At 61.7% G+C, this 22,975-nt stretch overlaps 3 protein-coding genes and 1 long non-coding RNA gene across 4 annotated transcripts in view; all 4 read right to left on the bottom strand.

Annotated features, from left to right (window-relative positions):
- Nucleotides 1–3,960, bottom strand: part of CACNG8 (calcium voltage-gated channel auxiliary subunit gamma 8) — a 10,203-nt gene extending 6,243 nt beyond the window's left edge. The window contains exon 1 of the mRNA XM_060186503.1: nucleotides 3,890–3,960. Coding sequence (XP_060042486.1) covers nucleotides 3,890–3,960 — 71 coding nt within the window. The remainder of the gene's footprint in view (nucleotides 1–3,889) is intronic.
- Nucleotide 3,961: 1 nt separating this feature from the next.
- Nucleotides 3,962–9,968, bottom strand: LOC132537066 (protein kinase C gamma type-like). The gene is made up of 3 exons (XM_060186502.1): nucleotides 9,763–9,968; nucleotides 5,988–6,019; nucleotides 3,962–4,176 (listed from the first exon to the last, which is right to left on the bottom strand). Exons 1-3 carry the CDS (start codon nucleotides 9,930–9,932, stop codon nucleotides 3,962–3,964), a joined length of 417 nt encoding a protein of 138 aa, XP_060042485.1. The 5' UTR covers nucleotides 9,933–9,968.
- A 389-nt stretch (nucleotides 9,969–10,357) lies between these two features.
- Nucleotides 10,358–10,937, bottom strand: LOC132536892 (uncharacterized). The gene is made up of 3 exons (XR_009548427.1): nucleotides 10,831–10,937; nucleotides 10,406–10,501; nucleotides 10,358–10,375 (listed from the first exon to the last, which is right to left on the bottom strand). It is a non-coding gene; the product is annotated as an uncharacterized LOC132536892 (long non-coding RNA).
- A 1,176-nt stretch (nucleotides 10,938–12,113) lies between these two features.
- Nucleotides 12,114–14,533, bottom strand: LOC103128378 (protein LIAT1-like). The gene is given in 4 exon segments (XM_060186501.1): nucleotides 12,114–12,248; nucleotides 12,250–12,537; nucleotides 12,666–13,040; nucleotides 14,462–14,533. Coding segments are annotated over 4 exon segments (870 nt in total).
- Between the last annotated feature and the right edge of the window lie 8,442 nt (nucleotides 14,534–22,975).

Raw genomic sequence — 22,975 nt, 5'->3', positions numbered from 1 at the left:
AGGGGATGGAGGGGTATAGGGGGATGGTGGGTTGGAGGGGGATGTAGGGGTGTAGGGGAATGTAGGGGTGTAGGGGGTTGGAGGGGTGTAGGGGATGGAGGGGTGTAGGGGATGGAGGGGTGTAGGCAGATGGAGGGGTCTAGAGGGATGGAGGGGTGTAGAGGGGTATGGAGGGGTGTTGGGGATGTAGGGGTGTAGGGGGATGTAGGGGTGTAGGGGGATGTAGGGGTGTAGGGGGATGGAGCGGTGTAGGGGGATGGAGGGGTGTAGAGGGATGGAGGGGTGTAGGGGATGGAGGGGTGTAGGGGATGGAGGGGATGGAGGGGTGTAAAGGATGGAGGGGTATAGGGGGATGGTGGGTTGGAGGGGATGTAGGGGTGTAGGGGGATGTAGGGGTGTAGGGGGATGGAGGGGTGTAGGGGATGTAGGGTTGTAGGCGGATGGAGGGGTGTAGAGGGATGGAGGGGTGTAGAGGGGGATGGAGGGGTGTAGGGGGATGGAGGGGTGTAGGGGGATGTAGGGGTGTAGGGGGATGGTGGGTTGGAGGGGGATGGAGGGGTGTAGGGGGATGGAGGGTTGTATGGGATGGAGGTGTGTAGGGGGATGGTGGGTTGGAGGGGGATGTAGGGGTGTAGGGGGATGGAGGGGTGTAGGGGATGGAGGGGTATAGGGGGATGGTGGGTTGGAGGGGGATGTAGGGGTGTAGGGGGATGTAGGGGTGTAGGGGGATTGAGGGGTGTAGGGGATGGAGGGGTGTAGGGGATGGAGGGGTGTAGGGGATGGAGGGGTGTAGGGGATGGAGGGGTGTAGAGGGGGATGGAGGGTTGTAGGGGGATGGAGGGGTGTAGGGGGATGGAGCGGTGTAGGGGGATGGAGGGGTGTAGGGGGATGGAGGGGTGTAGGGGATGGAGGGGTTTAGGGGGATGGAGGGGTGTAGAGGGATGGAGGGGTGTAGGGGATGGAGGGGTGTAGGGGATGGAGGGGTGTAGGGGGATGGAGGGGTGTAGGGGGATGGAGGGGTGTAGAGGGGGATGGAGCGGTGTAGGGGATGGAGGGGTGTAGGGGGATGGAGGGGTGTAGGGGGATGGAGGGGTGTAGGGGATGGAGGGGTGTAGGGGGATGGAGGGGTGTAGGGGATGGAGGGGTGTAGGGGATGGAGGAGTGTAGGGGATGGAGGGGTGTAGGGGATGGAGGGGTGTATGGGATGGAGGGGTGTAGGGGATGTAGTGTTGGAGGGGATGGAGGAATGGAGGGGTGGAGGGGGATGAGGGAGGAAGAGGGTGGTGGGGGATGGAGGGGATGAGGGAGGAAAGGCATGGAGGGGAGGGTGATGGAGGGGTTGAGGGGGGTGGAGGGGAGGGAGGGATGGATGGAGGGAGGGATGGAGGGGAGGGAGGGATAGAGGGAGGTTGGTGAAGGGATAGATGGAGGGGAGGGAGGGGTGGAGGGAAGGGAAGGAGGGATGGAGGGAGGGTGGGGGAGGAAGGGATGCAGGGGAGGGATGATAGAAGGGAGGGAGGGATGAGGGGAGGGAGGGGGATAGAGGGAGGGAGGGGGAGGGATAGGAGGGAGGGGAAGGGAAGGGAGGGAGGGGGATAGTGAGGCGGGGTAGCTGTGGGTGTTGGGGGCTGTGTGTGTGTCTGTCTCTGTATGTGTCTGTGTGTCTCTGTATACCTGTGTCTCTGCATGTCTCTGTGTGTGTGTCTGTGTGTCTCTGTACGTCTCTGTATGCCTGTGTCTCTGTGTCTGTGTGTCTCTGTATACCTGTGTCTCTGCATGTCTCTGTGTGTGTGTCTGTGTGTCTCTGTACGTCTCTGTATGCCTGTGTCTCTGTGTCTGTGTGTCTCTGTATACCTGTGTCTCTGCATGTCTCTGTGTGTGTCTGTGTGTCTCTGTACATCTCTGTATGCCTGTGTCTCTGTGTCTGTGTGTCTCTGTATACCTGTGTCTCTGCATGTCTCTGTGTGTGTCTGTACGTCTCTGTATGCCTGTGTCTCTGTGTCTGTGTGTCTCTGTATACCTGTGTCTCTGCATGTCTCTTGTGTGTCTGTGTGTCTCTGTACATCTCTGTATGCCTGTGTCTCTGTGTATCTCTGTATACCTATGTCTCTGCATGTCTCTGTACATCTCTGTATGCCTGTGTCTCTGTATGCCTCCATCTCTGTGTCTGTGTGTCTCTGTATGCCTGTGCCTCTGTATGTCTCTGTGTCTGTGTCTCTGTGTCTCTGTATACCTGTGTCTCTGCATGTCTCTGTATGTGTCTGTGTGTCTCTGTACGTCTCTGTATGCCTGTGTCTCTGTGTCTGTGTGTCTCTGTATACCTGTGTCTCTGCATGTCTCTGTGTGTGTCTGTGTGTCTCTGTACATCTCTGTATGCTTGTGTCTGTGTCTGTGTGTCTCTGTATACCTGTGTCTCTGCATGTCTCTGTGTGTGTCTGTGTGTCTCTGTACATCTCTGTATGCCTGTGTCTGTGTGTCTCTGTATACCTATGTCTCTGCATGTCTCTGTATGTCTCTGTATGCCTGTGTCTCTGTATGCCTCCATCTCTGTGTCTGTGTCTCTGTATGCCTGTGCCTCTGTATGTCTCTGTGTCTGTGTGTCTGTGTGTCTCTGTATACCTATGTCTCTGCATGTCTCTGTACGTCTCTGTATGCCTGTGTCTCTGTATGCCTGTGTCTCTGTGTCTGTGTCTCTGTATGCCTGTGCCTCTGTATGTCTCTGTGTCTATGTGTCTGTGTGTCTCTGTATGCCTCTGTCTCTGATGTCTCTGTGTCTGTGTGTCTCTGTGTCTGTGTGTCTCTGTATGCCTGTATCTCTGTATGTCTCTGCGTGTCTCTGCGTGTCTCTGTGTGCCTGTGTCTGTATGCCTGTGTCTGTGTGTCTCTGTATGCCTGTATCTCTGCGTGTCTCTGTGTGTCTCTGTGTCTGTGTGTCTCTGTATGCCTGTGTCTGTGTGTCTCTGTATGCCTGTGTCTCTGCGTGTCTCTGTGTGTCTCTGTGTCTGTGTGTCTCTGTATGCCTGTATCTCTGTATGTCTCTGCGTGTCTCTGCGTGTCTCTGTGTGCCTGTGTCTGTATGCCTGTGTCTCTGTGCGTCTCTGTGCACGCACGCGCTTGGCGCACCTGCTCAGAGCTGTGAGATGAGGGCTCCGGGGCGGCCCCCACCCCGCACCCCGCTGGGCTCCACGCCCACTCCCTGCTCAAGCTTCCCTTTCCGGAAGGCCTCACTCTCGGCATCTCTCTGTCTCTGTCTCCCTCACACTCTCTGGATCCTTTCCCTTCTTCCCGTGCCATTCTCTCTATTTATTTATTTATTTATTTATTTTTAACATCGTATTTAAGGAGAGAACTACAGAGATAGAAGAGACAGAGAGACACAGCCCAGAGCCCTGCTGAGCTCCGGCTGATGGTGGTGCTGGGGGTGGAACCTGGGGCCTCAGCACCTCGGGCAGAAGAGTCTGTGTGCAGGAGATGTTATTATCACTACTATTATTATTATTATTATTTCCCCAGCTCTAGTTTATGGTGGTGCAGGGGATTGAACCCGGGGCCTTGGAGCCTCAGGCAGGAGAGTCTTTGCAGAAGCATTATGCTGTCTCCCTGCCCCAGGGGAGTCTCTCTGCAGAATCATTATGCCACCACCCCCACCCCACCCCGTCTTTCTCTGTGAAAACATTTATTCAGGAAGGTCCATCACTCTGCTGCGTGGGGACTGAACTCAGGCCCGGATGCTCAGTGGTTTGTACCCACCGGGCCACCCCCAGGCCGCCTGGCCCTCGATTCTGCATCTCTCTCTCTCTCCCTCTCTCTCTCTCTCTCTCATCTTGAGGCGGAGCCTCAGGCCCTCCTCTCTGGGGGGCTTAAGCCCTTGGACCCCTGGCCCACAGACCCACCAGGCTGGGCTTCCGTGCTGGCCCTGCTCCGCCCGTCCCCCGTGTCCACGGCCGTCTCGGCCCCCATGTCACCCCTTTCCAGGCCAAGGGCAGGGAATCTGGGCCAGAGCTCCCCCCTCCAGCCCCCCTGCCCGACCAGCCTTAAAAATAGCAGCAGAAATTGGGCCGGGAGCCGAGGGGCCCAGGGTGGGGACACTCACGTCCGTCTGGGGGCCTTTGCCGGCGCCCGGGCACTCGAAGGTCACAAACTCATGGCATCGCCGGTGCACCACGAAGCTGCAGACTGGAGGGGGGAGGGGAGAGGGGGGAGGGAGAGAGAGGGGGGAGGAAAAGAGGGAGAGAGGGAGAGAGGGGAAGAGAGAGGGAGGGGGGAGGGAGAGAGGGAGAGAGAGAGGGGAGAGGCGGGCGGGCCGGTAATCAGGGGCTCAGGAGGGACCCCAGAGAGACGCCCGAGGGACAGGGAGAGAGATGGAAGCAGCCAAGATGGACCAGAAGAGAGACAAAGATGGAGACACAGAGCAGAGAGACTCCAGCGCACACACAGCCAGAGAGAGAGAGGGAGAGGGAGAGGGAGAGGGAGCGATAAGAACAGAGATACACTGTGGCACAGCGGGCTAAGCGCAGGTGGCGCAAAGCGCAAGGACCGGCGTGAGGATCCTGGTTCGAGCCCCCGGCTCCCCACCTGCAGGGGAGTCGCTTCACAGGCAGTGAAGCAGGTCTGCAGGTGTCTGTCTTTCTCTCCCCCTCTCTGTCTTCCCTCCTCTCTCCATTTCTCTCTGTCCTGTCCAACAATGACGGCAACAATAATAACTACAACAATAAAACAACAAGGGCAACAAAAGGGAATAAATAAATAAATAAAATAAATATTTAAGCAAATTTTAAAAAAAGAAGAGAGATACAGAGGCAGTGACAGGGACAGTCAGAGACAGAGACAAGAACAGGGATGGGGACAGGAACAGACAGAGACAGGGTCAGAGATGGTGATAGTGACAGGGACAGAGAGATGGGGACAGGACTGGCACAGGGGCAGAGACAGAGATAGTGGCAGAGATGGGGCAGGGACAGGAGCAGAGACAGAGACAGGCACAGGGACAGAGATAGTGACAGGGGCAGAGACAGAGATAGTGGCAGAGATGGGGCAGGGACAGGAGCAGAGACAGAGACAGGCACAGGGACAGAGATAGTGACAGGGGCAGAGACAGAGATAGTGGCAGAGATGGGGCAGGGACAGGAGCAGAGACAGAGGCAGGAAAGGGACAGAGATAGTGACAGGGGCAGAGACAGAGATAGTGGCAGAGATGGGGCAGGGACAGGAGCAGAGACAGAGACAGGCACAGGGACAGAGATAGTGACAGGGGCAGAGACAGAGATAGTGGCAGAGATGGGGCAGGGACAGGAGCAGAGACAGAGGCAGGAAAGGGACAGAGATAGTGACAGGGGCAGAGACAGAGATAGTGGCAGAGATGGGGCAGGGACAGGAGCAGAGACAGAGACAGGCACAGGGACAGAGATAGTGACAGGGGCAGAGACAGAGATAGTGGCAGAGATGGGGCAGGGACAGGAGCAGAGACAGAGACAGGCACAGGGACAGAGATAGTGACAGGGGCAGAGACAGAGATAGTGGCAGAGATGGGGCAGGGACAGGAGCAGAGACAGAGACAGGCACAGGGGCAGGGGCAGGGGCGCGGCCCCAGCTGGGGAGGGGGCAGCAGACAGGGAGAGGGGCCTGGGCAGCAGTGAGTCTGGGGGCGCCGCCACCCCCTGGCCTGACTCACCCTGGACCTAGCAGCTGGTGAGGCCCCCACCCGCCATCCGGTGACCCCACCCTCCTCCGGGCCTGCCTGGACTCGGGTTGCCATGGCGACGGCAGCCAGTGGGGGGGCTCTGACTTGGCATCTCCAGCCCCCCAGCCCCCTCTTCCCAATCTCCCTGTTCCCATGGCAACGGGTTCTCCAAATATCCGCACCCACCTGGAGCGAGGGAGGCCCGGCCCCCCACCCGGCCGCCACACCCCCGCCCCCGGCCCCTGGGGACCCAGCACGTGTGCGCCATGGGCCACCCAGATTGCACCTCGCGCCACCCCACACTCACCTTGGCACTGCAGGCCCTGCTTCCCGATCCCCCTGCAAGAGAGACAGACACAGACAGAGAGACACATGAGCCTGAGCACAGCGCCGGCATCAGCACCACACAGGGATGCCATGGCCATCAATCCACACCCAGGGGTCCCCAACCAACCTCCCTCACCAGGAGTTGCCCAGCCCCTCCTGCCTCAAACACAGGGGCCCTTAGCCCTGCCTCGTTCACAACCAGAGGCCCCAGCACATCTCAACACCCAGACCCCAGCCCCTCTTACACCCAGACCCCCAGACCCTATTACACACAAACCCCCAGCCCCTCTAACACCCAAACCTCCAGCCCCTCTAACACACAGACCCCCAGCGCCTCTAACACCCAGACCCCAGCCCCTCTAACACCCAGACCCCCAGCCCCTCTAACACCCAGACCCCCAGCCCCTCTTACACCCAGACCCCCAGCCCCTCTAACACCCAGACCCCCAACCCCTCTAACACCCAGACCTCCAGCCCCTCTTACACCCAGACCCCCAGCCCCTCTAACACCCAGACCCCCAACCCCTCTAACACCCAGACCCCCAGCCCCTCTTACACACAGACCACAGCCCCTCTAACAACCAGACCCCCAGCCCCTCTTACACCCAGACCCCCAGCCCCACTTACACCCAGACCCCCAGCCCCTCTTACACCCAGACCCCCAGCCCCTCTAACACCCAGACCCCCAGCGCCTCTAACACCCAGACCCCCAGCCCCTCTAAACCCAGACCCCAGCCCCTCTAACACCCAGACCCCCAGCCCCTCTAACACCCAGACCCCCAGCGCCTCTTACACCCAGACCCCAGCCCCTCTAACACCCAGACCCCCAGCCCCTCTTACACCCAGACCCCCAGCGCCTCTAACACCCAGACCCCCAGCCCCTCTTACACACTGACCCCTAGCCCCTCTAACACCCAGACCCCAGCCCCTCTTACACCCAGACCCCCAGCGCCTCTAACACCCAGACCCCCAGCCCCTCTTACACCCAGACCCTCAGCCCCTCTTACACCCAGACGCCCAGCCCCTCTTACACCCAGACCCCAGCCCCTCTAACACCCAGACCCCAGCCCCTCTTACACCCAGACCCCCAGCGCCTCTAACACCCAGACCCCCAGCCCCTCTTACACCCAGACCCCCAGCCCCTCTAACACCCAGACCCCAGCCCCTCTAACACCCAGACCCCCAGCCCCTCTAACACCCAGACCCCCAGCCCCTCTTACACCCAGACCCCCAAGCCTCTAACACCCAGACCCCCAGCCCCTCTTACACACAGACCCCAGCCCCTCTAACACCCAGACCTCTATCCCCTCTAACACCCAGACCCCAGCCCCTCTAACACCCAGACCCCCAGCCCCTCTTACACCCAGACCCCCAGCCCCTCTTACACCCAGACCCCCAGCCCCTCTAACACCCAGACCCCCAAGCCTCTAACACCCAGACCCCCAGCCCCTCTTACACCCAGACCCCAGCCCCTCTAACACCCAGACCTCTATCCCCTCTAACACCCAGACCCCAGCCCCTCTAACACCCAGACCCCCAGCCCCTCTTACACCCAGACCTCCAGCCCCTCTAACACCCAGACCCCAGCCCCTCTAACACCCAGACCCCCAGCCCCTCTTACACCCAGACTCCCAGCCCCTCTTACACCCAGACCCCCAGCCCCTCTAAAACCCAGACCCCCAGCCCCTATAACACCCAGACCTCCAGCCCCTCTAACACCCAGACCCCAGCCCCTCTAACACCCAGACCCCCAGCACCTCTTACACCCAGACTCCCAGCCCCTCTTACACCCAGACACCCAGCCCCTCTAACACCCAGACCTCCAGCCCCTCTAACACCCAGACCCCCAGCCCCTCTAACACCCAGACCCCCAGCCCCTCTAACACCCAGACCCCCAGCCCCTCTAACACCCAGACCCCAGCCCCTCTAACACCCAGACCCCGAGCCCCTCTTACACCCAGACCCCCAGCCCCTCTAACACCCAGACCTCTATCCCCTCTAACACCCAGACCCCCAGCCCCTCTTACACCCAGACCCCCAGCCCCTCTTACACCCAGACCCCCAGCCCCTCTTACACCCAGACCCCCAGCCCCTCTTACACCCAGACCTCTATCCCCTCTAACACCCAGACCCCCAGCCCCTCTAACACCCAGACCCCCAGCCCCTCTAACACCCAGACACCCAGCCCCTCTTACACCCAGACCCCCAGCTTCTCTACACCCAGACCCCAGCCCCTCTAACACCCAGACCCCCAGCCCCTCTCACACCCAGACCCCAGCCCCTCTTACACCCAGACACCCAGCCCCTCTTACACCCAGAACCCCAGCCCCTCTTACACCCTGACCCCCAGCCCCTCTTACACCCAGACCACCAGCCCCTCTTACACCCAGACCCCCAGCCCCTCTCACACCCAGACCCCAGCCCCTCTTACACCCAGACCCCCAGCCCCTCTAACACCCAGACACCCAGCCCTTCTTACAACCAGACCCCCAGCCCCTCTTACACCCTGACCCCCAGCCCCTCTTACACCCAGACCACCAGCCCCTCTACACCCAGACCCCCAGCCCCTCTAACACCCAGACCCCAGCCCCTCTAACACCCAGACCCCCAGCCCCTCTACACCCAGACCCCCAGCCCCTCTAACACCCAGACCCCAGCCCCTCTAACACCCAGACCCCCAGCCCCTCTAACACCCAGACCCCAGCCCCTCTAACACCCAGACCCCCAGCCCCTCTAACACCCAGACCCCAGCCCCTCTAACACCCAGACCCCAGCCCCTCTAACACCCAGACCCCCAGCCCCTCTAACACCCAGACCCCCAGCCCCTCTAACACCCAGACCCCCAGCCCCTCTTACACCCAGACCCCCAGCCCCTCTCACACCCAGACCCCAGCCCCTCTTACACCCAGACACCCAGCCCCTCTTACACCCAGAACCCCAGCCCCTCTTACACCCTGACCCCCAGCCCCTCTTACACCCAGACCACCAGCCCCTCTTACACCCAGACCCCCAGCCCCTCTCACACCCAGACCCCAGCCCCTCTTACACCCAGACCCCCAGCCCCTCTAACACCCAGACACCCAGCCCTTCTTACAACCAGACCCCCAGCCCCTCTTACACCCTGACCCCCAGCCCCTCTTACACCCAGACCCCCAGCCCCTCTAACACCCAGACCCCAGCCCCTCTAACACCCAGACCCCCAGCCCCTCTACACCCAGACCCCCAGCCCCTCTAACACCCAGACCCCAGCCCCTCTAACACCCAGACCCCCAGCCCCTCTAACACCCAGACCCCAGCCCCTCTAACACCCAGACCCCCAGCCCCTCTAACACCCAGACCCCAGCCCCTCTAACACCCAGACCCCAGCCCCTCTAACACCCAGACCCCCAGCCCCTCTAACACCCAGACCCCCAGCCCCTCTAACACCCAGACCCCCAGCCCCTCTAACACCCAGACCCCCAGCCCCTCTAACACCCAGACCCCCAGCCCCTCTACACCCAGACCCCAGCCCCTCTAACACCCAGACCCCCAGCCCCTCTAACACCCAGACCCCCAGCGCCTCTAACACCCAGACCCCCAGCCCCTCTTACACCCTGACCCCCAGCCCCTCTAACACCCAGACCACCAGCCCCTCTAACACCCAGACCCCCAGCCCCTCTAACACCCAGACCCCAGCCCCTCTTACACCCAGACCCCCGCCCCTCTAACACCCAGACCCCCGCCCAGACCCCCGGCTGCCCCCGCCGCGCCCCCACCAGATGAAGTCGGTGCAATGGCTGCAGAAGGTGGGCTGCTTGAAGAAGCGGGCGGTGAACTTGTGGCTCTTGACCTCGTGGACCACCTTCTGCCGGAGAGCGCCCTTCCTGCAGAACAGGGGCCGGGGGCCGCCCTCCGCGTCGCCCCCGCCGGGACCCAGGCCGGCCATGCTGGACGCGGCCGCACCCGGGTGGGTGCGCGGGGCGGCGGGCACGGGCGGCGGCTGCGATGCGGGGCGGTGGGGCGAGCGCGGAGCCTGCGATGCGGGGCGGCGGGCGCGGCTGCGATGCGGGCGGCTGCGGGGCGGGGCTCCGGGTAGACGGACGCGACCTTCCCCCCCCCCCCCCCCCGCACGTGCCCGCCGCCCGCCGCCCGCCGCCCGCAGGGAGGGCGCCCTGAGCTGGGGGCGGCGGGGTTCGGCGGCGGCTGGGGTCTGGGTGGGAGACGGGGCGTAGGGCCCCCGAGGCTTGGGGTCTGGGCGGGGGCCCAGGAAACTTGGGGTGACCGCGTGGGTCCCTCCAGGAGGTTTGGGGGGTCTGGGTGGGACCCTGGAAGAGTTGGGGTGTCCAGGGATCCCCGGAGACTTGGGGGTTCTGCGTGGGTCCCCGGAGACTTGGGGGTCTGGGTGGGGCCCCCGGAGACATGGGGGGTCTGGGTGGGTCCCCCGGAGACTTGGGGGTCTGGGTGGGTCCCCCGGAGACTTGGGGGTCTGGGTGGGTCCCCGGAGACTTGGGGTGACTGGGTGGGTCCCCTGGAAGAGTTGGGGTGTCCAGGGACCCCCCGGAGACTTGGGGGTCTGGATGGGTCCCCCGGGGAGACTTGGGGGTCTGGGTGGATCCCCCGGAGGCTTGGGGGGGGTCTGGGTGGGTCCCCCGGAGACTTGGGGTGACTGGGTGGGTCCCTGGAGACTTGAGGGTCTGGGTGGGTCCCCCGGAGACTTGGGGGTTCTGGGTGGGTCCCCTGGAAGAGTTGGGGTGTCCAGGGACCCCCCGGAGACTTGGGGGTCTGGATGGGTCCCCCGGGGAGACTTGGGGGTCTGGGTGGGTCCCCCGGAGACTTGGGGTGACTGGGTGGGTCCCCCGGAGACTTGGGGGTCTGGGTGGGGCCCCCAGAGACTTGGGGGTCTGGGTGGGTCCCCTGGAAGAGTTGGGGTGTCCAGGGATCCCCCGGAGACTTGGGGGTCTGGGTGGGTCCCCCGGGGAGACTTGGGGGTCTGGGTGGATCCCCCGGAGGCTTGGGGGGGGTCTGGGTGGGTCCCCCGGAGACTTGGGGTGACTGGGTGGGTCCCCCGGAGACTTGAGGGTCTGGGTGGGTCCCCGGAGACTTGGGGTGACTGGGTGGGTCCCCTGGAAGAGTTGGGGTGTCCAGGGATCCCCCGGAGACTTGGGGGTCTGGGTCGGTCGCCCGGGGAGACTTGGGGGTCTGGGTGGATCCCCCGGAGGCTTGGGGGGTTCTGGGTGGGTCCCCCGGAGACTTGGGGTGACTGGGTGGGTCCCCCGGAGACTTGAGGGTCTGGGTGGGTCCCCGGAGACTTGGGGTGACTGGGTGGGTCCCCTGGAAGAGTTGGGGTGTCCAGGGATCCCCCGGAGACTTGGGGGTCTGGGTCGGTCGCCTGGGGAGACTTGGGGGTCTGGGTGGATCCCCCGGAGGCTTGGGGGGGTCTGGGTGGGTCCCCCGGAGACTTGGGGTGACTGGGTGGGTCCCCCGGAGACTTGAGGGTCTGGGTGGGTCCCCCGGAGACTTGGGGGTTCTGGGTGGGTCCCCTGGAAGAGTTGGGGTGTCCAGGGACCCCCCGGAGACTTGGGGGTCTGGGTGGGTCCCCCGGGGAGACTTGGGGGTCTGGGTGGGTCCCCCGGAGACTTGGGGGGTTTGGGTGGGTCCCCCGGAGACTTGGGGGTCTGGTTGGGGCCCCCAGAGACTTGGGGGTCTGGGTGGGTCCCCGGAGACTTGGGGTGACTGGGTGGGTCCCCTGGAAGAGTTGGGGTGTCCAGGGATCCCCCGGAGACTTGGGGGTTTGGGTGGGTCTCCCGGGGAGACTTGGGGGTCTGGGTGGGTCCCCCGGGGAGACTTGGGGGTCTGGGTGGGTCCCCCGGAGACTTGGGGGGTTTGGGTGGGTCCCCCGGAGACTTGGGGGGTCTGGGTGGGTCCCCTGGAGATTTGGGGGGTCTGGGTGGGTCCCCATAGACTTGGGGGTCTGGGTGGGTCCCTGGAGACTTGGGGTGACTGGGTGGGTCCCCTGGAAGAGTTGGGGTGTCCAGGGATCCCCTGGAGACTTGGGGGTTCTGGGTTGGTCCCCCGGGAATACTTGAGTGTCTGGGTGTGTCCCCGGAGACTTGGGCGTCTGGGTCGGTCACCTGGGGAGACTTGGGGGGCCTGGGTGGGTCCCCTGGAGAGACTTGGGGGGTCTGGTGGGTCCCCTGGAAGAGTTGGGGTGTCCATGGATCCCCCGGAGACTTCGGGGGTCTGGGTGCGTCCCCCGGGGAGACTTGGGGGTCTGGGAGGGTCCCCCGGAGACTTGGGGGTTCTGGGTGGGTCCCCCGGAGACTTGGGGGGTCTGGGTGGGTCCCCCGGAGACATGGGGGGTCTGGGTGGGTCCCCCGGAGACTTTAGGGGTCTGGGTGGGTCCCCTGGAGACTTGGGGGTCTGGGTGGGTCCCTTGGAAGAGTTGGGGTGTCCAGGGATAACCCGGAGACTTGGGGGTCTGGGTCGGTCCCCAGGGAGACTTGGGGTGTCTGGGTGGGTCCCCCGGAGACTTTGGGGGTCAGGTGGGTCCCCTGGAAGAGTTGCGGTGTCCAGGGATCCCCCGGAGACTTGGGCATCTGGGTCGGTCCCCAGGGAGACTTGGAGGGTCTGGGTGGGTCCCCCGGAGACTTGGGGGGGTCTGGGTGGGTCCCCCGGAGACTTGGGGGTCTGGATGGGTCCCCCGGGGAGACTTGGGGGGTCTGGGTGGGTCTCCCGGAGACTTGGGGGTCTGGATGGGTCCCCCAGGGAGACTTGGGGGGTCTGGGTGGGTCCCCCGGAGACTTGGGGGTCTGGATGGGTCCCCCGGGGAGACTTGGGGGGTCTGGGTGGGTCTCCCGGAGACTTGGGGGTCTGGGTGGGTCCCCCGGAGACTTGGGGGGTCTGGGGGGTCCCCCGGGGAGACTTGGGGGTCTGGGTGGGCTCCCCGGAGACTTGGGGTGACCGGGTGGGCCCCTGCTGGAGGCTTGTGTTCGGCTGGGTGTGGGCCCCTCCACAGCTGGCCTGGGGTCTCCGGCTGGGTCGCTCCTTCAAAGCGCTAACTTGGGGGACGCTGGAGGGCCAGAGGCTCAGGGGTCGCCCAAGCTGGGGGCTGTCGGGCCGTGGGGCTCTGCATTCGGTGCCGCCTGCCCCGAGGTGGGGGACGCGGGTTCCAAGTCTCCAACACACGCCTCCATCTGCGCCTGTCATTCGCATCATCCACCTGGCCGCCACGCCTCGCTCACAGCCTCCTCCTGTCTGTCTGTCTGTTTCTGCCTCTCCTACTCCCACTCCTATTCTGTCTCTCCTCTCTCCCTGTCTCTCATCTCCATCTCCGTCTCATCTCCATCTCTGCATGTTTCTTCTCCCTGTCACTCCTGTCTCCCTGTCTCATTTATCTCTATTCCCTCCCCGTCTCTCCCCTCTCTGTCTCACTGTCTCATCTCTCTATTCCTCCCCGTCTCTCCCCTCCCTGTCTCCCTGTCTCATCTCTCTATTCCCTCCCTGTCTCTCCCCTCCGTCTCCCTGTCTCTCATGTCTCTCTGTCTCTGTCTCCTACTCTCTCCCTGTCTCTCAGTCTCTGTCTCTTCTACTCTCTCCCTGTCTCTCAGTCTCTGTCTCTTCTACTCTCTCCCTGTCTCTCAGTCTCTCTGTCTCTCCTACTCTCTCCCTGTCTCTCATGTCTCTGTCTCTCCTACTCTCTCCCTGTCTCTCATGTCTCTCTGTCTCTCCTACTCTCTCCCTGTCTCTCAGTCTCTGTCTCTCCTACTCTCTCCCTGTCTCTCAGTCTCTGTCTCCTACTCTCTCCCTGTCTCTCAGTCTCTGTCTCTCCTACTCTCTCCCTGTCTCTCAGTCTCTGTCTCTTCTACTCTCTCCCTGTCTCTCAGTCTCTGTCTCTTCTACTCTCTCCCTGTCTCTCAGTCTCTCTGTCTCTCCTACTCTCTCCCTGTCTCTCATGTCTCTGTCTCTCCTACTCTCTCCCTGTCTCTCATGTCTCTCTGTCTCTCCTACTCTCTCCCTGTCTCTCAGTCTCTGTCTCTCCTACTCTCTCCCTGTCTCTCAGTCTCTGTCTCTCCTACTCTCTCCCTGTCTCTCAGTCTCTGTCTCTCCTACTCTCTCCCTGTCTCTCAGTCTCTGTCTCTCCTACTCTCTCCCTGTCTCTCAGTCTCTGTCTCTCCTACTCTCTCCCTGTCTCTCATGTCCCTCTTCCCCAGTCTCTCCTCTCTTACCCCGGCTGTATCGCCCACCCAGTTCTCCATCTCTCTTTCTCTGATGTCAGTCTGTCTGTCCCCTTGCTAGCTCTGTACCCAGTCCTTGAACACTCGTCGCTGTCCTCCCTTGCAGCCTCTCGCCGCGTCCTGTCTCCATCTCTGACAATCTCTGTCTCTGAAGCTGCCCGGGTCTCTGAGCGGCTGTGCCCCTCCACGACCCCGCCCCGGAACCCGCTGCCGTGACGACACCCCGGGGCCACCGCAGTGCCTCCTGGGACTTGTAGTCCGCGCCCGCGCACGGCCCACGTAACGCGGCGGCGGAGAACTCCCTTCCCGGCATGCCCCGCGGCGCCGCCCCTTCTGGGCACCTGGGGGAGTCGCCCCGCCCCCAAAGCCCCGCCCCCAAGGCCCCGCCCCTCCCGCCATGGACCCCGCGCGGTCGCTGTACAGCCCAGCAGCCTCCGCTATGCAGCTGCAGACGGTGGCGACCTGGCGGGTCAGAGTGCGGGGGCCTCGCTGGCGAAGGGTCCGGGCAGGGGCGTCCCCCGCAAGGGGCTCTGGGTCACGTGCCACCCACACACACACAAGGGGCTCTGGGACAGGTGCCCCCCCCCCACACACACACAAGTGGCTCTGGGACAGGTGCCCCCCACACACACACACAAGGGGCTCTGGGACAGGTGCCCCCCACACACACACACAAGGGGCTCTGGGACAGGTGCCCCCCCACACACACACACAAGGGGCTCTGGGACAGGTGCCCCCCACACACACACAAGGGGCTCTGGGACAGGTGCCCCCCCACACACACACACACAAGGGGCTCTGGGTCACGTGGCCCCCCACACACACACAAGGGGCTCTGGGACAGGTGACCCCCCCACACACACACACACAAGGGGCTCTGGGTCACGTGCCCCCCCACACACACACAAGGGGATCTGGGACAGGTGCCCCCCCACACACACACACAAGGGGCTCTGGGACAGGTGCCCCCCACACACACACACAAGGGGCTCTGGGACAGGTGCCCCACACACACACACACAAGGGGCTCTGGGACAGGTGCCCCCCCCACACACACACAAGGGGCTCTGGGACAGGTGACCCCCCACACACACACACACAAGGGGCTCTGGGACAGGTGCCCCCCACACACACACAAGGGGCTCTGGGACAGGTGCCCCCACACACACACACAAGGGGCTCTGGGACAGGTGCCCCCCCCACACACATAAGGGGCTCTGGGACAGGTGCCACCCCCCACACACACACAAGGGGCTCTGGGACAGGTGCCCCCCACACACACACACAAGGGGCTCTGGGACAGGTGCCCCCCACACACACACAAGGGGCTCTGGGACAGGTGCCCCCCCACACACACACACAAGGGGCTCTGGGACAGGTGCCCCCCCACACACACACAAGGGGCTCTGGGACAGGTGCCCCCCACACACACACAAGGGGCTCTGGGACAGGTGCCCCCCACACACACACACAAGGGGCTCTGGGACAGGTGACCCCCCCACACACACACACACAAGGAGCTCTGGGTCACGTGCCCCCCACACACACACACAAGGGGCTCTGGGACAGGTTCCCCCCCCACACACACACAAGTGGCTCTGGGACAGGTGTCCCCCACACACACACACAAGTGGCTCTGGGACAGGTGCCCCACACACACACACACGAGGGGCTCTGGGACAGGTGCCCCCACACACACACACACACACAAGGGACTCTGGGACAGGTGACCCCCCCACACACACACAAGGGGCTCTGGGACAGGTGCCCCCCCCCACACACACAAGGGGCTCTGGGACAGGTGACCCCCCACATACACACACAAGGGGCTCTGGGACAGGTGCCCCCCCCCACACACAAGGGGCTCTGAGACAGGTGCCCCCCCCACACACACACACAAGGGGCTCTGGGACAGGTGACCCCCACACACACACAAACACACAAGGGGCTCTGGGACAGGTGCCCCCACACACACACACACACAGGGGCTCTGGGACAGGTGCCCCCCACACACACACAAGGGGCTCTGGGACAGGTGCCCCCCCACACACACACACAAGGGGCTCTGGGACAGGTGACCCCCCCACACACACACACACAAGGGGCTCTGGGTCACGTGCCCCCACACACACACACAAGGGGATCTGGGACAGGTGCCCCCCCACACACACACACAAGAGGCTCTGGGACAGGTGCCCCCCACACACACACACAGGGGCTCTGGGACAGGTGCCCCCACACACACACACACACAAGGGGCTCTGGGACAGGTGACCCCCCCCCACACACACAAGGGGATCTGGGACAGGTGCCCCCCCACACACACACACAAGAGGCTCTGGGACAGGTGCCCCCCCCACACACACACAGGGGCTCTGGGACAGGTGCCCCCCCCCACACACACAAGGGGCTCTGGGTCACGTGCCCCCCCCCCACACACACAAGGGCTCTGGGACAGGTGCCCCCCCACACACACACAAGGGGCTCTGGGACAGGTGCCACCCCCCACACACACACACAAGGGGCTCTGGGTCACGTGCCCCCCCACACACACACAAGGGGCTCTGGGACAGGTGCCCCCCCACACACACACACAAGGGGCTCTGGGACATGTGCCCCCCCCCCACACACACACACAAGGGGCTCTGGGACAGGTGCCCCCCACACACACACACACAAGGGGCTCTGGGACAGGTGCCCCCCCACACACACACACAAGGGACTCTGGGACAGGTGCCCCCCACACACACACACCAGGGGCTCTGGGACAGGTGCCACCCCCCACACACACACAAGGGGCTCTGGGACTGGTGCCCCCCCACACACACACAAGGGGCTCTGGGACAGGTGCCCCCCACACACACACACACACAAGGGACTCTGGGTCACGTGCCCCCCCACACACACACACAAGGGCTCTGGGACAGGTGCCCCCACACACACACACAGGGGCTCTGGGACAGGTGTCCCCCCCACACACACACAGGGGCTCTGGGACAGGTGCCACCCCCCACACACACACAAGGGGCTCTGGGACAGGTGCCCCCCCACACACACACAAGGGGCTCTGGGACAGGTGCCCCCCACACACACACACAAGGGGCTCTGGGACAGGTGCCCCCCACACACACACACAAGGGGCTCTGGGACAGGTGCCCCCCCCACACACACACACAAGGGACTCTGGGTCACGTGCCCCCCCACACACACACAAGGGCTCTGGGACAGGTGCCCCCCCACACACACACAAGGGGCTCTGGGACAGGTGCCCCCCACACACACACACACAAGGGACTCTGGGTCACGTGCCCCCCCACACACACACAAGGGCTCTGGGACAGGTGCCCCCCCACACACACACAAGGGGCTCTGGGACAGGTGCCCCCCACACACACACACACAAGGGGCTCTGGGACAGGTGCCCCCACACACACACACACACACAAGGGACTCTGGGACAGGTGCCCCCCACACACACACACAAGGGACTCTGGGACAGGTGCCCCCCCCCCCACACACACACAAGGGGCTCTGGGACAGGTGACCCCCCCACACACACACACACAAGGGGCTCTGGGACAGGTGACCCCCCACACACACACAAGGGGCTCTGGGACAGGTGCCCCCCCACACACACACACAAGGGACTCTGGGTCACGTGCCCCCCCCACACACACACACAAGGGCTCTGGGACAGGTGCCCCCTCCACACACACACAAGGGACTCTGGGACAGGTGCCCCCCCCCACACACACACAAGGGGCTCTGGGACAGGTGCCCCCCCCACACACACACAAGGGGCTCTGGGACAGGTGCCCCCCCACACACACACAAGGGGCTCTGGGACAGGTGCCCCCCCACACACACACAAGGGGCTCTGGGACAGGTGCCCCCCCCACACACACACAAGGGGCTCTGGGACAGGTGTCCCCCACACACACACACAGGGTTCTGGGATAGGTGCCCCACACACACACACAGGGTTCTGGGATAGGTGCCCCCCCCCCACACACACACAAGTGGCTCTGGGACAGGTGCCCCCCCCCACACACACACACAAGGGGCTCTGGGACAGGTGCCCCCCCACACACACACACACAAGTGGCTCTGGGACAGGTGCCCCCCACACACACACACACAAGGGGCTCTGGGACAGGTGACCCCCCCACACACACACACACAAGCGGCTCTGGGACAGGTGCCCCCCCACACACACACACACAAGGGGCTCTGGGACAGGTGCCCCCCACACACACACACAAGTGGCTCTGGGACAGGTGCCCCCACACACACACACACAAGCGGCTCTGGGACAGGTGCCCCCCACACACACACACAAGGGGCTCTGGGACAGGTGCCCCCCCACACACACACACACAAGGGGCTCTGGGACAGGTGCCCCCCACACACACACACAAGGGGCTCTGGGACAGGTGCCCCCCCCACACACACACACACAAGGGGCTCTGGGACAGGTGACCCCCCACACACACACACACAAGGGGCTCTGGGACAGGTGACCCCCCCACACACACACAAGGGGCTCTGGGACAGGTGCCCCCCCCACACACACACAAGGGACTCTGGGACAGGTGCCCCCCCACACACACACACAAGCGGCTCTGGGACAGGTGCCCCCCCCACACACACACAAGGGGCTCTGGGACAGGTGCCCCACACACACACACAAGGGGCTCTGGGACAGGTGCCCCCCCACACACACACAAGGGGCTCTGGGACAGGTGCCACCCCCCACACACACACACAAGGGGCTCTGGGACAGGTGCCCCCCACACACACACACAAGGGGCTCTGGGACAGGTGCCCCCCCCCCACACACACACACAAGCGGCTCTGGGACAGGTGCCCCCCCCACACACACACAAGGGGCTCTGGGACAGGTGCCCCACACACACACACAAGGGGCTCTGGGACAGGTGCCCCCCCCACACACACACACAAGCGGCTCTGGGACAGGTGCCCCCCCACACACACACAAGGGGCTCTGGGACAGGTGCCCCACACACACACACAAGGGGCTCTGGGATAGGTGCCCCCCCACACACACACACAAGTGGCTCTGGGACAGGTGCCCCCCACACACACACACACAAGCGGCTCTGGGACAGGTGCCCCCCCACACACACACACACAAGGGGCTCTGGGACAGGTGCCCCCCCCACACACACACAAGGGGCTCTGGGACAGGTGTCCCCCCCACACACACACAGGGTTCTGGGATAGGTGCCCCCCCACACACACACACAAGTGGCTCTGGGACAGGTGCCCCCCACACACACACACACAAGCGGCTCTGGGACAGGTGCCCCCCACACACACACACAAGGGGCTCTGGGACAGGTGCCCCACACACACACACAAGGGGCTCTGGGACAGGTGCCCCCACACACACACACAAGGGGCTCTGGGACAGGTGCCACCCCCCACACACACACACAAGGGGCTCTGGGACAGGTGCCCCCCCCCACACACACACAAGTGGCTCTGGGACAGGTGCCCCCGACACACACACACACAAGCGGCTCTGGGACAGGTGCCCCAGCCCCACACACACAAGGGGCTCTGGGACAGGTGCCCCCCCCACACACACAAGCGGCTCTGGGACAGGTGCCCCCGCCCCACACACACAAGGGGCTCTGGGACAGGTGCCCCCCCCACACACACAAGGGGCTCTGGGACAGGTGCCACCCCCCACACACACACACAAGTGGCTCTGGGACAGGTGCCCCCCACACACACACACATAAGCGGCTCTGGGACAGGTGCCCCCCCCCACACACACACAAGGGGCTCTGGGACAGGTGCCCCCACATACAGAAGGGGCTCTGGGTCAGGTGCCCCCCCGCAATGGGCTCTGTGCGGGGCAGCGCCAGCAGGTACCAGGGTTTGCTGTAGGATGAGGGGCGTCCGTGAAGAATGTAGGATGGGAGAGTTGGTGCTGGGTCAAGCTCCAGCAGACGTCTGTCTGTCTTAAGCAGAACTTTATTTTGTTCTCTCATAAGGCTTAGATCATTCAAACAAAAATCACCAAGGTGTAGATTACTTAAAAAAAAAAGAAAAGAAAAAAGCTTCTGGGCAGCCGGGCTCCAGCGCAGCAGGGTGAGCTCACGTTCCAGCCCCCGGCTCCCCACCTGCAGGGGAGTCGCTTCACAGACAATGAAGCAGGTCTGCAGGTGTCTGTCTTTCTCTCCCCCCCTCTGTCTTCCCCTCCTCTCTCCATTTCTCTCTGTCCTATCCACCAACGACGACATCAATAATAACAACAATGATAAAAGCAATAAAAGGGAAAATACATAAATACATATTAAATAAATATTTAATAATACATATTAAATAAATACATATTAAAAAATATTAATAATAAATCACCAAGGCTTTGGTCACTAATACAAAAATCACCAAGGCTTTGATTATTAAAACATAAACCACCAAGTCAGAGCAGCACAGGCAGGGAACACCTCCTGCTTTGTGAATATTCACATGCCAGGAGCACTTTCCTCCCTAGAGATCACGTCACAGTTTCTGTGTCTTCTGTTATTCCCGCACCTGTGTGCCGGGCAGGTGTCCTGTTGACTAAGGTGAATATTCTGCCTGTATGTTTATGCCACCCTCCTGCCCCTGTGCCTCAGAAGCTGGGATTCATCGAAAGTTCCAGCTGGTCGTGTTTCTAGGGGCCTTAAACAAACTGAGCAGCCCCATTTTTCATAAAATCGGTTCCACTGTTGGATGAAGGAGTTTTGTTTTGTCCCTTACTGAGAAGGCACCAAGGTGGTGCTGACCTGGCCGGCCTCTCCATGAAGTTCAGCTCTCCAGCTGGAACCCATCTTCCTTGTGTGCTCAGTCTGTGACCCAGGTTCCCGTGTGCTAGTCCTGCCTGAGGAAGTGGGTGGTAGATTAAAGGCCCATTGTATCTAGGTGGGTACCAGAACTTTCCATTTATGAATTATGGCCCCTCCACTGCGGGGAGCACCAATCTTTCTCTGTATTTTAGGGGGACTAGAGGAAGTGGTGGAGGTAAAGGGGAAACATTCCTTCCTCTTGGCGTCTCCAGAAAATTCTGCATGACTGACACTGCTTGTTCCATTATTGCCGGGGTCTCTGGCGGGGTGGTCTCCAGGGGAAAGGTAACGGACCGGTTCTTTCTCGCTCGCGACAGGACGACAGGAAGTAAAAGACACCGGGGAGAGTTGCAGCGTGCTCAGATCGCGTTTATTAGCAGGTGGACATGAGTTAAATAGAAAACCAAACATAGGGAATTATTATTGAAATATGTCAGAAATCACAGGTTTCTAAAGATCGGCTTACCCCTATGGTAGGGGGCTGGTATGACAAGAATTGATGAGATACATAAAGGTCAAGATAATTAGTCTCCTGATGCAGGCGTTTAATTACCCAGAGGCGTTTGAGGGGAGCAGAGGGGTTGAACCAGTTAAGGCGAGATAGACAGAAGATCAGCAAGGTTTGATGCAAATTGAGGACATCAAAGGACACTGCTAGGAGTGTGTGAGAAGGTGTGTCCTCCTCTGTGAACTCTGAGTGAGTGAATCTTAAAGGAGGAGGCCATGTGGCCTGCAGTTACTGAGGAGAAGTACTGGGGTTTCTGTGGGCCTGAGAGCCAAGAAGGAAAGAACCAAGTCTGAGTTTCCCCCTTTTTGCTCACCTTGGTTGAGAGAGAATCACCAAGAGGGGATCTTCTCAGACCTCCATCAAGGACGGGGAGTTCTCCCTAAGCTCTATCAGGCTCACACATAGTCCCGACACATTATGATTAATCTTAAAGAGTGCAGGGCAGGTTTTGTCATTACTTTTGTTATTGGTCAGGCTCTGAGCCTGGCCACAGGTAAATATTATTAAGACCACATAGGGAGTCGGGCGGTAGCGCAGCAGGTTAAGCGCACGTGGCACAAAGCATAAGGACCGGAGGAAGGATCCCGGTTCGAGCCCCCGGCTCCCCACCTGCAGGGAAGTTGCTTCCCAGGCGGTGAAGCAGGTCTGCAGGTGTCTGTCTTTCTCTCCTCCTCTCTGTCTTCCCCTCCTCTCTCCATTTCTCTCTGTCCTATCCAACAACAACAACATCAATCATAATACAACAATAAAACAAGGGCAACAAAAGTGAATAAATAATAAATATTTTTTAAAAATCTAAAAAAAAAAAAGAAAGAAAGAAACGCAGAGCTTAATCCCAGTCCCTACACACGGCAAAAGGCAAGATGGTCTCAGTTTGGCCTGGAGAGTCCAGCCGTGCTGAACTTTCTGCAAAGACAGAGAGGGGAGAGAAAGAAAGACACCTGCAGACCTGCTTCACCGCCTGGGAAGCGACTCCCCTGCAGGTGGGGAGCCGGGGGCTCGAACGGGTCCTCACGTCGGTCCCTGTGCTTTGCGCCACCTGCGCTTAACCTGCTGTGCTACCGCCTGACTCCCTGCATTATCAGTTTATTTTTTTTCGGTTTCTTTTTTTTTTATTATTTGTTGGATAGAGACAGTCAGAAGTTGAGAGGGAAGGGAGTGATAGAGAGGGAGAGAGACACAGAGACACCTGCAGCCCTGCTTCACCACTTGTGAAGCTTTCCTCCTGCAGGTGGGGACCGGGGCCTTGAACTTGGGTCCTTGCGCACTGTAACGTGCGCTCAACCAGGGGCACCGCCACCTGGCCCCGGCATCATCAGTTTTTAAAGCCAAAGGTTGTCCAGCATAAGACATGCGGTAGATCAAATGTTGAGAGACATCTTTAAAA

This window comes from Erinaceus europaeus, chromosome 2, assembly GCF_950295315.1.
Source record: "Erinaceus europaeus chromosome 2, mEriEur2.1, whole genome shotgun sequence".
In the NCBI taxonomy this organism is placed as follows: domain Eukaryota; kingdom Metazoa; phylum Chordata; class Mammalia; order Eulipotyphla; family Erinaceidae; genus Erinaceus; species Erinaceus europaeus.
This window is presented reverse-complemented; position numbering and strand designations above follow the sequence as displayed.

Bases quoted from the DNA above. Each gene is read 5' to 3' on its own strand.
- LOC132537066 (XM_060186502.1), bottom strand. From the start codon at position 9,932: ATGGCCGGCCTGGGTCCCGGCGGGGGCGACGCGGAGGGCGGCCCCCGG. The intron at 6,020-9,762 runs GTGGGGGCGCGG...TCTCTCTTGCAG, and splicing joins CATTGCACCGACTTCATCTG to GGGGATCGGGAAGCAGGGCC. The intron at 4,177-5,987 runs GTGAGTGTGGGG...TCCCCCCTCCAG, and splicing joins GCAGGGCCTGCAGTGCCAAG to TCTGCAGCTTCGTGGTGCAC.